Source organism: Bos indicus x Bos taurus, chromosome X, assembly GCF_003369695.1.
Source record: "Bos indicus x Bos taurus breed Angus x Brahman F1 hybrid chromosome X, Bos_hybrid_MaternalHap_v2.0, whole genome shotgun sequence".
Classification (NCBI taxonomy): domain Eukaryota; kingdom Metazoa; phylum Chordata; class Mammalia; order Artiodactyla; family Bovidae; genus Bos; species Bos indicus x Bos taurus.
In genome coordinates, this window is record NC_040105.1 from 40,931,214 (window position 1) to 40,945,529 (window position 14,316).

The window sequence follows — 14,316 nt, forward strand, 5'->3', positions numbered from 1 at the left end:
ATTTGCCATGATTGGGTCTGTCTGAAAACAAGCCTGTGGTCTGTTGATTTTCCTTTTGTATCTCCACTCAGAAGAACCCATCTCAAAAACCAACCACTTACCTAGGCTGAAAAACCTGCCTAACTTCAAAGATACAATTGGGGAATGCAAAGCTTATGATCTGTGAGAGCAAAACTGCTTTGGAAAGGACGGGGAGAGCCACCTTATTTCATCCAGACAATATATTCACGGCAAAGCCATATCTAGTTTAGAATTAGACATCAATAGTAAGATGACTGTCACAGTGATGTCTATCAATGCTTTAATTTTATTTGAAAAATGAAGTCTGATTTGTTTTTCTGAGAGAAAGTGAGCCTGATTTGGCTGATGAGTTTGACGATGATGGCTAGCTCTGCCATTTAGGTCACAGAGCAGACATTTTCCATACACTGAATGAGATAAAGGTATAGTGCTAGAGTTTTGAAGAGAACGCATTTTTAAAAACATGCAAATGACTAAGAATTGCATCCTCACAATATAAGTTTTTAATCAACTAAAAGCTATGTCTGGAAGCACATAGTTTTCAAACATCTTTTAGCAGGTTTGCCAACAAAAACTTTACAGGCCATGTCACTATGATGGAATTTCTAGGCTCTTTCCCACTCAGGCGATCCCATTCCGAAAGCATGCCAGTGTCCTGCTTATTAGGAACATTCTAGGGAGAATGGGCAATATACTGATATAACACACTGGGGCTGGGGCTTGGTTCTGCACACCACACACTTCTACTTAATGTACCCGAAGGTTCCATCCAGGGCTTTTAAAGCTGTTACAACAACTAACTAAACTGCTGACATCTTTTTCACATAAGCAGTTACACCTAAATTCACAGTGATCTTGCACTTATATACGTGAATGAATGAGTTTATATTAATTGGTCTTAAATTTCACCTTCTTTGTTTTAGCTCCTTGTAAAATAGTTTAAAATTTGGTCTAGATATTCACTTGATTAGCTAGCCCCTGGAGAGGGCAGCTTCTGACAAAGCTACCACCTCCAGGTCTTCACAACCTGGTATAATCCTCTCCTGTTGGGTTTGGACTGGATCTAGTGAGTTATTTCTAACTAATAGAATATGGCAGAAGCGATGGTGTGTGATTTCAGAGAGCAGGTTACAAGACTGACTTCTGTCTGCTTCCTACTTTTGTGGTCTTGCTTACTGACTGACCCTGATGAAGCCAGCTGCCATGGAGCCTCTCTAGGGAGAAACCCAGTGACGAGGAACCTAGGGAGGCCTTGGGCCAACAGCTCATGAAAAACTCAGGCCCTCAGTCTGAAAGCATGCTTCCAACAACCATGTGAGTGAGCTTGGAAGCAAATCCATCCCCAACAGAGCCTTAAAATGACTTTGGCCCTGGAAAATGCCTGGATTACCACCTTGTGAGAGACCCTAATCAAAGTCACTGATTAAAATTTTGAATAGTATGCCACCCCATAAGGCTTGATACAGTCTCTTTGGACACAATCATCCAACCAGCTATGAAACTACCCAACTGTACTACCCTTAGGCCACATTTCTCCATCTTACTGACAAAATTTTTGTGAGAAACATGTTGAGTGGCTTCCTCAAATCAAGACTTACTGTTATCTACAGAATATTCCTTGCCAATATGGTGACTGCATTAAAGGAAGTCTGTTAGTACTTGTTTTTAGTTGCTTAAGAGAGGCTTGCTCGGGGCTTCCCTCATGGCTCAGCTGGTAAAGAATCTGCTTGCAGTGCAGCAGACCTGGGTTCGAACCCTGGGTCAGGAAGATCCCCTGGAGAAGGAAATGGCAACCCAGTCCAGTATTCTAATGCCTGGAGAATCCCATGGACAGAGGAGCCTGGCGGGTTACAGTCCATGAGGTTGCAAAGAGCTGGACATGACTGAGCGACTTAACCACCATAGACAGGCTCGTGACATGGAGGCCTCTACTCTCAACCCAATCCTTTTCACTAAGACTCCTGTAGTTGGAATCGTATCTTTTGGGACCTCCTATTCTTCTGAACTCTATCTCCTCCGTTTTCCACTTCTCTAAAGTATGCTAAAAATGTGAGGGTAACCAAACATGCCCTTAGCCACTGTGAACCTTACAGTGAGAGGTTCCTTTTATTCTTGTTACTTCAGGTCATTCTGAACAGATGTGTTCACAACTATTTTGAAATTTTAAAAGTGTCAGCATTATCTAAGATGAACACTGCCTAAAGCTAACACTTAAGAAAATAAAATGCACACTCACAATTCAAAAACCATGTAAAGCATTCCATCTGAGCTATATGTCTCCAATAATTCTACAATGTGGGGATGTTTCAGCATATGACAGATACTGGCTTCCCGCTTTAGATCTGAAAAACAAACACAGAACACCTTGTTAGGCAGAATTCAAAAGACAATTCGAGTGAATGATGAATGAATGGATGGGATCTATGGTAACATGAAGACTTCTCTAACTATAGAGATGAAATCCCCCATTCAAACAAAGCTTAACTTTTTGCACTTTGACATCTTTGACAATATAACTTTTTAATATTTTTGCCAGCTTAAATCAACATACAAGTCAGCTATTATTAAGAAATGTAAATAACACAACTAAATACTTAACCCAAACTCTTGTAAACAGGTTTCAAAATGTATAACCCTTTCTTGATCAGCTAATAAACAACTCAATTTGCTGTCTTGAATTTTACTTCTTTTTCTGAGGTTTCCCTAAATTGCCTAAGGATATGATGTTTATTCCTTAGTCTAAAATCTAGCATTTATAGACACACATCAGGGAAGTTACATGAATAGAAGGCAAAAAATCAAAACAAAACAGTAAAGGTAAACAGAAAAGGCACTACTCTCAACATCAAAGTTAGAACTTACTTTACATCATCTATAAAATGTGTTGGATAATTCAAGATACTATCTTCACAGTGTTATTTTAAAAAACAAATTCAGATAATGCAGGAAAGACTGCTGTGTAAGTTACATAATACTATTTGAAAAATAAAAGTGTTAATATCCTCATCGTCGTGATCATTGCCATCACACAAAAATAGTTTGGGTGTAAGTGTCACTAGTCATGTCTACATGGAACAAGATAATTAAAGCCTTCCTGTGTTAACAGTGCTGGAGTTTCACCTGCTTGGAGATGAAAAAAATCCAATGTGACATTTTTATATTTGGAAGTAGAAGGGAGACAGGTAAAAGAACCAAGGTTAAGGATATACTGCACAAAGCAGAGAGATAATATTATGTCCTCTCTGATTTGTTAACTCAACTTAGTCTTAGCAACAAGAGCAATGGCCACAGAAGGAACCTTAGAGGATTCACAGAAGGTATAAATAAGGAAGTCAGTAAAGAAGACAAAAGAGAAGCCACCAGAAAAGGAAGAATCAATAATACAATATTAAGAAAGTCAAGAAAATGGGGGAATTAAGGCAACAGTAGTAAGAGAAGGGAGTTTCCCTGGTGCCGCCTGCCAAGGCTGCAGATGTGGGTTCAATCCCTAGGTTGGGAAGATCCCCTGGAGAAGGAAATGGCAACCTACTTCAATATTCTTGCCTGGGAAATCCCATGGACAGAGGAGCCTGGCAGACTACAGTCCATGGGGTTGCAAAGAGTCAGACACAAATTACCAACTAAACAAGAACAAAATTTAAGAGAAGGCTGAGAAAAGGCTGTAAGAAAGATTCAACCAGGAAAAGGCCATAAATGTTCTAAGTAAGATCAAATTCCGTGGAGAGGTCAGATTCAAACTTAGGATGCAGACAATGATGATACAACAAATTTAGGCTGATCACCTCTCTCACTGGTCTAAGTACTCAATATGATTGTTGTCATTTAATGTCCCAACAAACCTGCGAGATAAGTATTTTACAGATGAGGAAACTGAGACTTTGAAACCTGTTCAGCATCACATAGCTATTACAAGGGGTTGGTTTTGAGCCCTGGCCTAACTCCAAAGTCAGTCCTTCCACAATGCCAGGCTGGGTTTAGACACGATCCTGGTAGTAGGAAAGGAATAGCAGGGTCGAAGAAAGTTAGATTTTTTTGGTCTGTTTTTGCTGTTGTTTTAAAGAGAACACTGCGTCTGTAAGTGTCAGTGATGAAAATCCCTTAGGATCTGGGGTCAGAAAACTCGGTGCCGGTCCAGCCTCTGTCATTACTATTGCTGGCTGACTGCTAACCTCTACAAATGCTTTCCTTATGGCAAATGAAATGTGGACGGTGACATGACGCAGGACCTGCATGGTCTACAACTTCAGAGGGCAGTGGCAAGATTCTAATGAGAAAACAGATGGGAAAGGACTGTGTGGAGTGCAACAGTGTGGGGCTGAAGGGGTTAAGGTGGTTCGGTGTTCATTGTGGAGAAAGAGATGAGATACAAATGAAACATGGTCTCTATCTCCAGGAGAGGACAGGTGTGAATAAAGTGTGGCTTTTGCGCTAGGGAGTCATAACTATGAGGAAGACTTGACAAGTGCACTAGAGGACCAGGCTGAAGCCAGACAATATAAATCAGATGTCTGCAGACTTTTTTCTCTCCCTTTAAGATTATTCTGCCTTCTGATTCTACGAAAAGTTTAGGAGTTCTAGTACTGGTTTTAATGTTTATCTCCAGCTTCTCATTTTATTAGAAGTGACCCTCTTCATACCTTCTGCTTTCACCTTAGTTTCTCTTTCCATTGCTTTCTATTCTGATCAAAGTCTGATTCTATTCGATGTTCTGACATCAGAGTCAAGAAGTAAATGGAGATTTAGTGTTTGTCACAACAAAAACGGGTCTTTTCTCCTGTTTTCCATTTACTTTAAATGTTGCCCCTTTCATGTAACTGCAACGTGTTTCAACCTCCGTATTCAGCATTTGACATGTGCCACATTTTTATACTAAAATATTATAGTAGAAACGGATGCTCTAAAGACCTCTCCATTTGACACACACGTCTCCTTGGTATATGGCTGAAAATGCTTATGGTCTAGTCTCTTCTAATCCACCCTCAAAAATAAAGGCAGGTTTGCTGGGGACCCTGCCTTCAAAGATTAAAACACTTTAAATGTCACTGGGCCTGTCAGTAAAGCATCTGCCTGCAATGTGGGAGACCTGGGTTCAGTCCCTGGGTTGGGAAGTTCCCCTGGAGAAGGAAATGGCAACCCACTCCAGTATTCTTGCCTGGAGAATCCTATGGACAGAAGAGCCTGGCAGGCTACAGTTCATGGGACCGCAAGAGTTGGACATGACTTAGTGCTATCTTCTGACATTTCAGGGACTAAAATTCAAACAATGATTGAGCAGCACAAAACTAACAACATAAAAACATATTGAAATTATAAGGGCAATGATGCAAAATATGGCTTATATCTAGGATAACTGAGGCACCATTTTCCGTAATTCAAGTATCGATTAAATGGATGTATTAAATAGCCCAAAAAGAAACATCAGAGTTTACAAAACACAAATGCACCATCTATGCATTCAAGCTATAGATTCCAAGAAGTTAAGCTCAAAATATGTGTTTAGATGTGAGTGTAAATTAAAGACTAACTGCTATTAATTCCTTGCTGATATAGCAAACTAAAAAGAGTATTTTCCTACAAATCAGCTCATGAAGTAGAGTAGGAAGGAATTTGAAAGTAGGTGATAATAATATGATTTGAAATTGTCATTATCTGACTGCTCAGAGATACTAGCTTAGAACATTCCTTTGAGTGACCTGACCCAGGGTTACCATGGTGTTTTGAAGATTTACTTTATCTTTAGTGACTGGGAACTCCTCCACTCTGCCTTGTATTTTTTCATTTTGCAGGGAAATTTTTAAAGATTTAAGGAAGAATCTACTTCTATGTTTAGTGTCCCTATATTTAATTATGTGCCTATATTTTATCAATTTATTTTCTTTTAAAAGGGGCCATTAGTAATATGGAAAGTGATATTTGATATTCTGACCAAAACTGGAGAAACACACTTAAACTGAATCAACCCACTATATGGCGTAATAAGTTCAGGCTATCCAATAACAGTAGAACAACTATGTCCTCCAGGGTCTACTTTTCAGTCTGCCCCTCAAATAAGGGAGGGTTACTTAGGAAACCTGTTTCAGGTGGTTTAAGAAGAATTTTCCTGAAAAGTATGTAGCATTCATTTTTAGAATACTATTAGTTGTTGTTGGAAAAGGAGAATTTTTCATACTACCTTTTAAAAGTCAGATGCTGCTTTCGGAGCCCCACGACTCTACAGCAAGCTAATTTGACCATGGGTCAAAAATAAGTCGGGTATTTACCAATGAGACTAAACAAAGGAATGCTCTCTGACATTCTTAGCACTGGAGTGGCGATCTCATTCTCAATGTCTGAGCTTTAAAGGTCAAATTTAAGAGTCAGCTTTCTCAGAATCGTTCAGTAAGGTTTTAGTTTAGCATCATCCAAAAGAAATACAATGCAAACTTCACACACAATTAAGATATTTTCAGTGGCCACATTAAAAAGAAGAAGGTGAAATTTAACATAGTCTATGCAATCTAATATATCCAAAGTATTATTATTGCAACATATAGTCACATTAAAAAGTATTAATGAAATATGTTACATTCTCTTTGTGTACTAAGTCTTTAAGATCCAGTGTGTTTTATTCTTATACGACATCGCAATTAGGAGCAGTCACATTTCAAGTGCTCAATAGCTGCATGTGGCTAGTGCCTAACAAACTGGAATGGTGCACCTCTGGATAGATTGACTTGATTTAATTCTTGTCCTTTCTCAACTGTGAGTTCGTCTGCATATCTTACATAGCCATTTGTAAAGTCATTCAGTCATTCCAAAAAGAATCTAAACTCAAACACATTTAAAAAAAATTGAAGTATAGTTAATTTATGTTATGTTAGAGTCATACAGCAAAGCGATTCAGTTATACATATATGTGTGTGTGTGTGTACATATATATATATTTCTTTTTCAGATTTTTTTCTATTATAAGCTATTACAACATACTGAATATAGTTCCCTGCGCTATACAGTTGGTCCTGTTATCTATTTTATATATAGTAGTGTGTATCTGCTAATCCCAAGCGCTTAATTTATCTCTTCCCCCTGCACCCTGTTATCCCCTTTAGTAACTATAAATTTGTCTTCTATGTCTGTAAGTCTATTTCCAAACAGATGTGTTTTTAAAAAGCACTTCCACAGAAGGAAACGACAGCTTTTAGTAACCCAAATCCATCACTTAATGACTAAATCTGGAATTTCTTCCCTATTGTTAATCAAACCCTTTTCTGGTTTCAGTTCAGTTCAGTTGCTCAGTCATGTCTGACTCTTTTCAACCCCATGGATTGCAGCATGCCAGGCTTCCCTGTCCATCACCAACTTCTGGAGTTTGCTCAAACTCATGTCCATCGAGTCGGCGATGCTATCCAACCATCTCATCCTCTGTCATCCCCTTCTCTTTCTGCCTTCAATCTTTACTTGTTTAGTAGCTTTTAATTATTTTATCTTGTTTAATCTATGAAACACTCAAAGGGTAGTCAACATCTGCTGAATAGCAGCCCTGTGGACACTTCAAAATTTATTGAATGATCTTAGACCATCCAGTGCGGTATCTGGGATTTTTAAATGTTCCTCCATAATTCCTCATTTAATAGTTATAATAACCCTGTGAGGTAAATATGTCTAGTTTCACTTTACAGAGGAAAAGACTGTGCAGTGAGATACTTAGGTTGTTGAGATCACAGAAGTAGTGAGTAGAGGAAGCAGAGCTAATAACTGAAGTCCAGTGCTCTCCACATCATACCACAATGGCTCCTGCGGCTACATAGTTTTTATATGTTCCCTCAAGATCCAATCATATAACAGTTGTAATACTGACATGGGTGATCAACTATCAAGACTGCTACAGAACCAGCTTTATTTCAGCTGCACTATCACCAGTGATGATCAGAAATTAGACACTGATTTTTAACAGACAAATACATAAGTATTCTCACTTGTTTTCAAAGAATTTCCAGGTTGTGTTAGAAATTCAATAGTTAAAATTCAGAGCTGACCCAGGCTCCAACTGCACATAAAGAATGTTCTAATCTAGCCATAAAATAATTAGGACAAGGATTAATGTGTTCGTTTGAATCAATATTAATAACAAAATAACTAAATGAAAGTCATTACTGACTCAACATTTTTTCCTTGGCCAGCTGAAATTAATGATCATGTGGTATTTTAAGAAAGGGATCCAAGCAGAATCTTGGAAAGATTATAGCAGCCAAGTTAAATGCTGCTGCTGAGCTCCACCTTTATCTAATAACCAGTTTGAAGACTAAAGATCCCAGCTGCCTTTGGCAATAATATAGGTCAGGCTGGCTTTAATGAGGCCATCTTCCTATAAATCAAGAAAATTGACCTTCTCAACTAGAGGATGACCAGAGGCCTAGACAGTCCCCCACACCAATCTGAGTTAAGGGGAAACTCATTATTTCTTTGATCTTCTATACATTTTACTAGCAGATTTTATTATCTTTTTTCACATACAATGAGAAATGCAAGCAGCTTGTAATTTCTTTGAATTCTTGCCCATTTAATACAATCTTATAGCCTAACATCTCACCTGTTAGGTGCATGAAGAAAAGCAGCAGCATACCATTAATTGAGAATGTTTGACTAGTGCAAAATTTGTTCTTAAATAGGCAAATACATCAGTTAGAAATCAATATCAACTACACTGTTGTTTAGTAGCTAAGTCGTGTCCGAGTCTTTGCAACCCCATGCACTGTAGCCTGCCAGGCTCCTCTGTCCATGGGATTTCCCAGGCAAGAATACTGGAGTGGGTTGCCATTTCCTTTTCCAAGGGATTTTCCTGACCCAAAGATCAAACCTGTGCCTCTTGCATTGGCAGGCGGATACTTTACCACTGAGCCACCAGGGAAGCCCCTTAACTATGTTAAGCATTTACAAATTAATGATTTTAGTAATACATTTCCCAAAGAATTTTGAGTTCTGGAAGTATAATAAATATATTAAAGCATCCTGGCCAGTTGAATACCAAATTTAAACTAAATTCAACACTATATTTGAGGTATTATCAACAACTATCAGCAGTAAATTATAATAAAGCCAATTACTGTAAGAACTACTTGTCTCCCTTCTCATTCTTCATTAGGATGAGTTTGGTAAGTATCATTTATTTCTAGGGACTTGCATTTAAAACAACTCTAGGTCATTCTTAATCAGTATTGAAAAACTATAATTCGTTTAGCTTGTTAATTAGATATTAATAAAGATACAGGTGATCAGTTCAATGATCTTTATAATATTTATCTTCTGAGGTGTTCAAATGTTCTGAAAGAAGAGCAAGTGCTTAAAAACTATATATAGAGCCAACATTAGGTTCAAATGTAACTCTGAGTCATCTATTTAAGGAATTACTCAACCATGAATTTGGTGAGGATCTGTTTTGAACAAATAAAAATAGAAAGATGTTAGTTACATGGATAAAGGAAAAAAGCAGAGGTGACTGAAATCCAAACAACATAAAGTTTCAGCATTAGAGTTTTTCTCAAATATATGAATGACCATTATTACAATCATATTTTACACATGATAAAAGTAGAAATATAATGTTCTGAACATCTCTAGAAGGTACAATTCCTCTGCTGCTTTTTATTTGGGGAAAATGTAAACCAAAAAAGCTTTAAAAAAAGAGAGAAAGATTGGGGCATTTTACTATTATAAAACCCAGACACTGGGCACTTCCCTGGCAGTCCAGTGGCTAAAGAGTTCTCCTTCCAATGCACAGGGTGCGGGTTTGGTCCCTGGTTGGGGAGCTAAGATACCACATGCCTCGGGGCCAAAAAACCGAAACATAAAACAGAAGCAATACTGTAACACACTCAATAAAGACTGAAGGGAAAAAAAAAACCTCAGACATCTATTTCAAAATGGCACTCCTTTATGAAAGAAAATTGGAGAAATATCGGTTTATGCTTCAATTACTTTTCAATATTAAAGTCTTGAAAAATATGTTAGGAGCTAAAGGAACTTTGTGGGATGACAGAGTGTACTATATTTAAACTCATCATATATACATATTAGAACTCTTTGGACTGTACACTTAGATGGATTCATTTTTTTCTGCATAAAGTTTTATTCAATAAAGTTTGAAAAAGAAAAGTGTTATTGCAATAAGACAGGAATTCAACTAATAAGTATCAAGTAAAAAAATGTTCACATACCTTGTATTTTACATTTTCCTAATTATGCCATTTATATCGTCTTCCCCCATTATCTGAAAGTAGAGTGTTTCTATGAAACCTCCTATAAGCCAAAATGGCATAAAAGGATGATGTAGTTACTTTTTTTCATAAAAGCAAAACTTATCTTCAGATTTTTTTTTCAGTTAGTGAAAACTGATACTAATGTAGGTCTTTTATAAAAGCAAAGTGCTATGAAGAAAATTTTTTAAAAGTGGGAGATATGTCTATTATGTTCTATTTTTATTTATTTCCAGCTGAGTTCAACAGGGATATGTGGTAGGAGATGTTGCCTCATGACCCACTCCTGCTACACCTCTTTCTTCCACGATGGGGCAAGCCCATGAAATACTGCCACCAGGAGCAAAATTCTCCCCAGAAAGCAATCGACAGTGTCTAATATACAAAGAAAAGAATGACTGAGGCCGAAATTCTCCATGGCATAGTGGAATAACTATCATAATATTTAAAAATAACATGAGTTTCCTGTATCCAGCAGTTCGATACTTCTGTCAACAAATCTCATGATAGGGAAAAAGAAAACTTATTAGTGAAAAAATTAGTAACAATGAATGGCACTTATTTTGAAAAGGATCAAGAAAAACAACTAGCTAATTATTTTGATAAACAGCAGCTTGAAATAGGAGATTATGCATAACCCTGCAGACTCACAGCCACAACTGCCAAAATTAAATCTTTGTTTTGTTGGTCTACTGCCCAAATCCAGACTTATATAGATAGTTGCAAATGGCTAAGAGGTATGTATAACTTAAATAGTTCATCTTGTTATCTTTATTTTACAAAAACTAATGAAACAGCTTCAAAGAACAGTAGTAGAATCAAGGACAGCAGCTACGGTGGCAGAGAGGAGAAGATAGTTTTTGTACAGAGTGGAACTCTGGACTAGGGAAACAAGGAATTCTGAAAAGGCCATATTTCTCCTTGTTTTAATAAAATTTTAAGTAAACAGTACACTGCTTTGCCCTTAGAATAAACTATCTTGATTTAATCCTCTCCACAAAACCAGGAGGCAGCACACGTAAGTATCTGAAAATGTGGCCACTCTCTACATTGGCAATTTTTTAACTTATTTGGGGCCAGAAGCCATTTTCTACATCTGCTATAGTGATAAAGATTTTGTAGAAAAAGAAGGAAAAAGCTCAAGGGATTGATGTAGATACTGATGTTCAAGGGCATGAGTTTGAGCAAACTCTGGGAGGACAGGGAAGCCTGGTGTGCTATAGTCTATGGGGTGGTGAAGAGTTGGACAGGACTTACAGACTGAACAACAGCAACAAAGGATAAGATAATCATCTAACACATCTCAAGAAGGTCACAAAAACACTGTCAAGACTGGAAAGCTACAGAAACTAGCGCCTCCTTGTACACCTGCATAATGAGCACAATTTGAGGACAATCACTACTTAGATTAAAAAAATAAGCATATACCTTATATTCTTTTACAGCTTCCCTGGTAGCTCAGATGGTAAAGAATCTGCCTGCAATGCAGGAGGCCTGGGTTCAACCCCTGGGTTGAGAAGATCCCCTGGAGAAGGGAATGGCAACCCACTCCAGTATTCTTGCCTAGAGAATCCCATGGATAGACCATGAGGTCACAAACAGTTGGACACGACTGAGTGACTAACACTTTCATGTCATATTATTTTAGCTTCAACCCCAAACTTAGCACTTTGCTGTGTGAAATGCATGGAACTATCACAAAGTGTTTTTCTTCTTTTTTTGAAAAATTACAGAACGTTCTCTTGGGGACATTCCATGTGGTCCAATTTCTTGTTTCCTATCTTGATATCAAAATAATATAAATTGTTTACTTATTAGAGTATAATGTTTAATACATAAAATAAGTATACTTTATGCTCAGGGGTTTCCCTGTTTGTTGTGGGTTGAATGTCAGAATATGTATTTCCTTACTCTTTAAAGAATGTACATTTATAGTCAACCAGTCTTTTTTCTTGACTTTTTTCTCTATAGTTCCTTTGCCATTTCATCAGACTTGGAATGGGTAAAACATAAGTTTCCTTAAAAGTTGAGAGAGAAACAGAGGCTTCTGGCATCTGATTCTCATACAGTTTAGTGCAATCTCAGCGAGGCAGAGCCAGTGAAAACAAGGAAAGGAAGTTAGGTAGGGCCTTAATCCCTGTTCACTTGTGACCTAGGTGGTGTAGTGGTAAAGAACCCATCTGTCAATGCAGGAGATCCAAGAGATTGGGGTTTGATCCCTGGGTCAGGAAGACCCCCTGGAGGAAGGCATAGCAACCCACTCCAGTATTCTTGCCTGGAGAATCCCCATGGACAGAGGAGCCTAGCAGGCTATATAGTCCATGGGACAGCAAAACGTTGGACACAACTGAGCACACACAAGTCTAATTCATGTCTTAGTAACATGGGAAACAAATACAAATAATACCTTATTCAGGTCATTCTGCTGCTGCTGCTACTAAGTTGCTTCAGTCATGTCCAACTCTGTGCGAATCCATAGACGGCAGCCCACCAGGATCCCCCATCCCTGGGATTCTCCAGGCAAGAACACTGGAGTGGGTTGCCATTTCCTTCTCCAACGCATGAAAGTGAAAAGTGAAAGGGAAGTCGCTCAGACCCCGTGGACTGCAGCCTACTAGGCTCTTCCGCCCATTGGATTTTCCAGGCAAGAGTACTGGAGTGGGGTGCCATTTCCTCCTCCAATGCATCAAAGTGAAAAGTGAAAGTGAAGTCACTCAGTTGTGTCCGATTCTTAGAGACCCCGTGGACTGAAGCCTACCAGGCTCCTCCATCCATGGGATTTTCCAGGCAAGAGGACTGGAGTGGGGTGCCATTTCCTTCTCCAGTGCATGAAAGTGAAAAGTGAAAGTGAAGTCGCTCAGTCGTGTCCAACTCTTCTCGACCCCATGGACTGCAGCCCACCAGGCTCCTCCACCCATGGTATTTTCCAGGCAAGAGTACTGGAGTGGGGTGCCATTGCGTTCTCCGTCAGGCCATTCTAGATAATGGCTTATTTCATATAAGTGACTTTTCCAGAAAGGGTGCCAATGTGTTCTAGTTTGCCCAGTGCTTTCTAGTTGTAGCACTGAAAGTTCTGTGTCCCAAGAACCTGCCCTCAGTCCCAGGTAAACTGGGATGGTTGGTCACTTATTTCCTCAGATCTGGCACTTATCCTTTCAAATGCTAACACTCTTCTGCTTGGAGGCAGTTATGATATAATAGAGCAACAGATTTGTAGTCAAAAGGCCTGTGTTTAAATCTTGGTGGCTGAGATGGTAAAGAATCTGATTGTGATGTGGAAGACCCAGGTTTGATCCCTGGGTCAGGAAGATCTCCTGGAGAAGGGAATGGCTACTCACTCCAGTATTCTTGCCTGGAGAATCCCATGGACAGAGGAGCCGGGCAGGCTACAAGCCCACGGGGTTGCAAAGAGTTATACATGACTGAGCAACTAACACTTACTTACTTACTTTCCATCATTTAGAAGATGTTATGACCCTGAACGTTGGTTTCATCATCTATAAAATGAAAAGACTAAGAGAATAGCTCCCATCCTGGTTGTAGTTAGCCCCGGGTGACTGTGAAAGTGCCTTCCATGGGGCATGGCACAGAGCATGTGCACCGTAAGTTGTTTCCTTTCCCTTTGACCATTTTTGGTGGAAATAATTCTCTCTTACCTTTACCAAATGTCAGTCAAACCAAGTTTGATGACAAGAAGTTGGCAACACGAACATCCAATAACTGAAACACAGTACTACATAGTTCTAAACCTACTCTTACTTTGAAATTTTTCATCTACATTTTTTTGGGAAACCACTTAAAACAATTCATAAGGAACCAAATCTGAAGTTGACCAAAGAATTATTTGTGTGTGTGTGTTGCGGGGGTGGGTGGGTGGGTAGTAAAAAGCAGGTACAGTTGAAGTGTCTAATAATGAGGACACTGGTTTTTAAAAAAAGCAAAACACAATCCACATAGCTTTGTATGTGTGGCCCACTGACTACTGGCACCATTACTCTTCTAGACAGTCCTTAGAGTCATCCTCACACCAACTACTACTTTTCTCCCACTTCCATATGCAGCT

General features: G+C 38.7%; 1 protein-coding gene across 14 annotated transcripts in view; it reads right to left on the reverse strand.

The window, feature by feature from the left end:
- CASK (calcium/calmodulin dependent serine protein kinase) overlaps positions 1-14,316 on the reverse strand; it is a 377,764-nt gene that overhangs the window by 236,000 nt on the left and 127,448 nt on the right. For all 14 annotated transcript variants that reach the window (XM_027534512.1, XM_027534509.1, XM_027534508.1 and 11 more), the window contains exon 3: positions 2,258-2,363. In XM_027534512.1, coding sequence (XP_027390313.1) covers positions 2,258-2,363 — 106 coding nt within the window. The remainder of the gene's footprint in view (positions 1-2,257; positions 2,364-14,316) is intronic.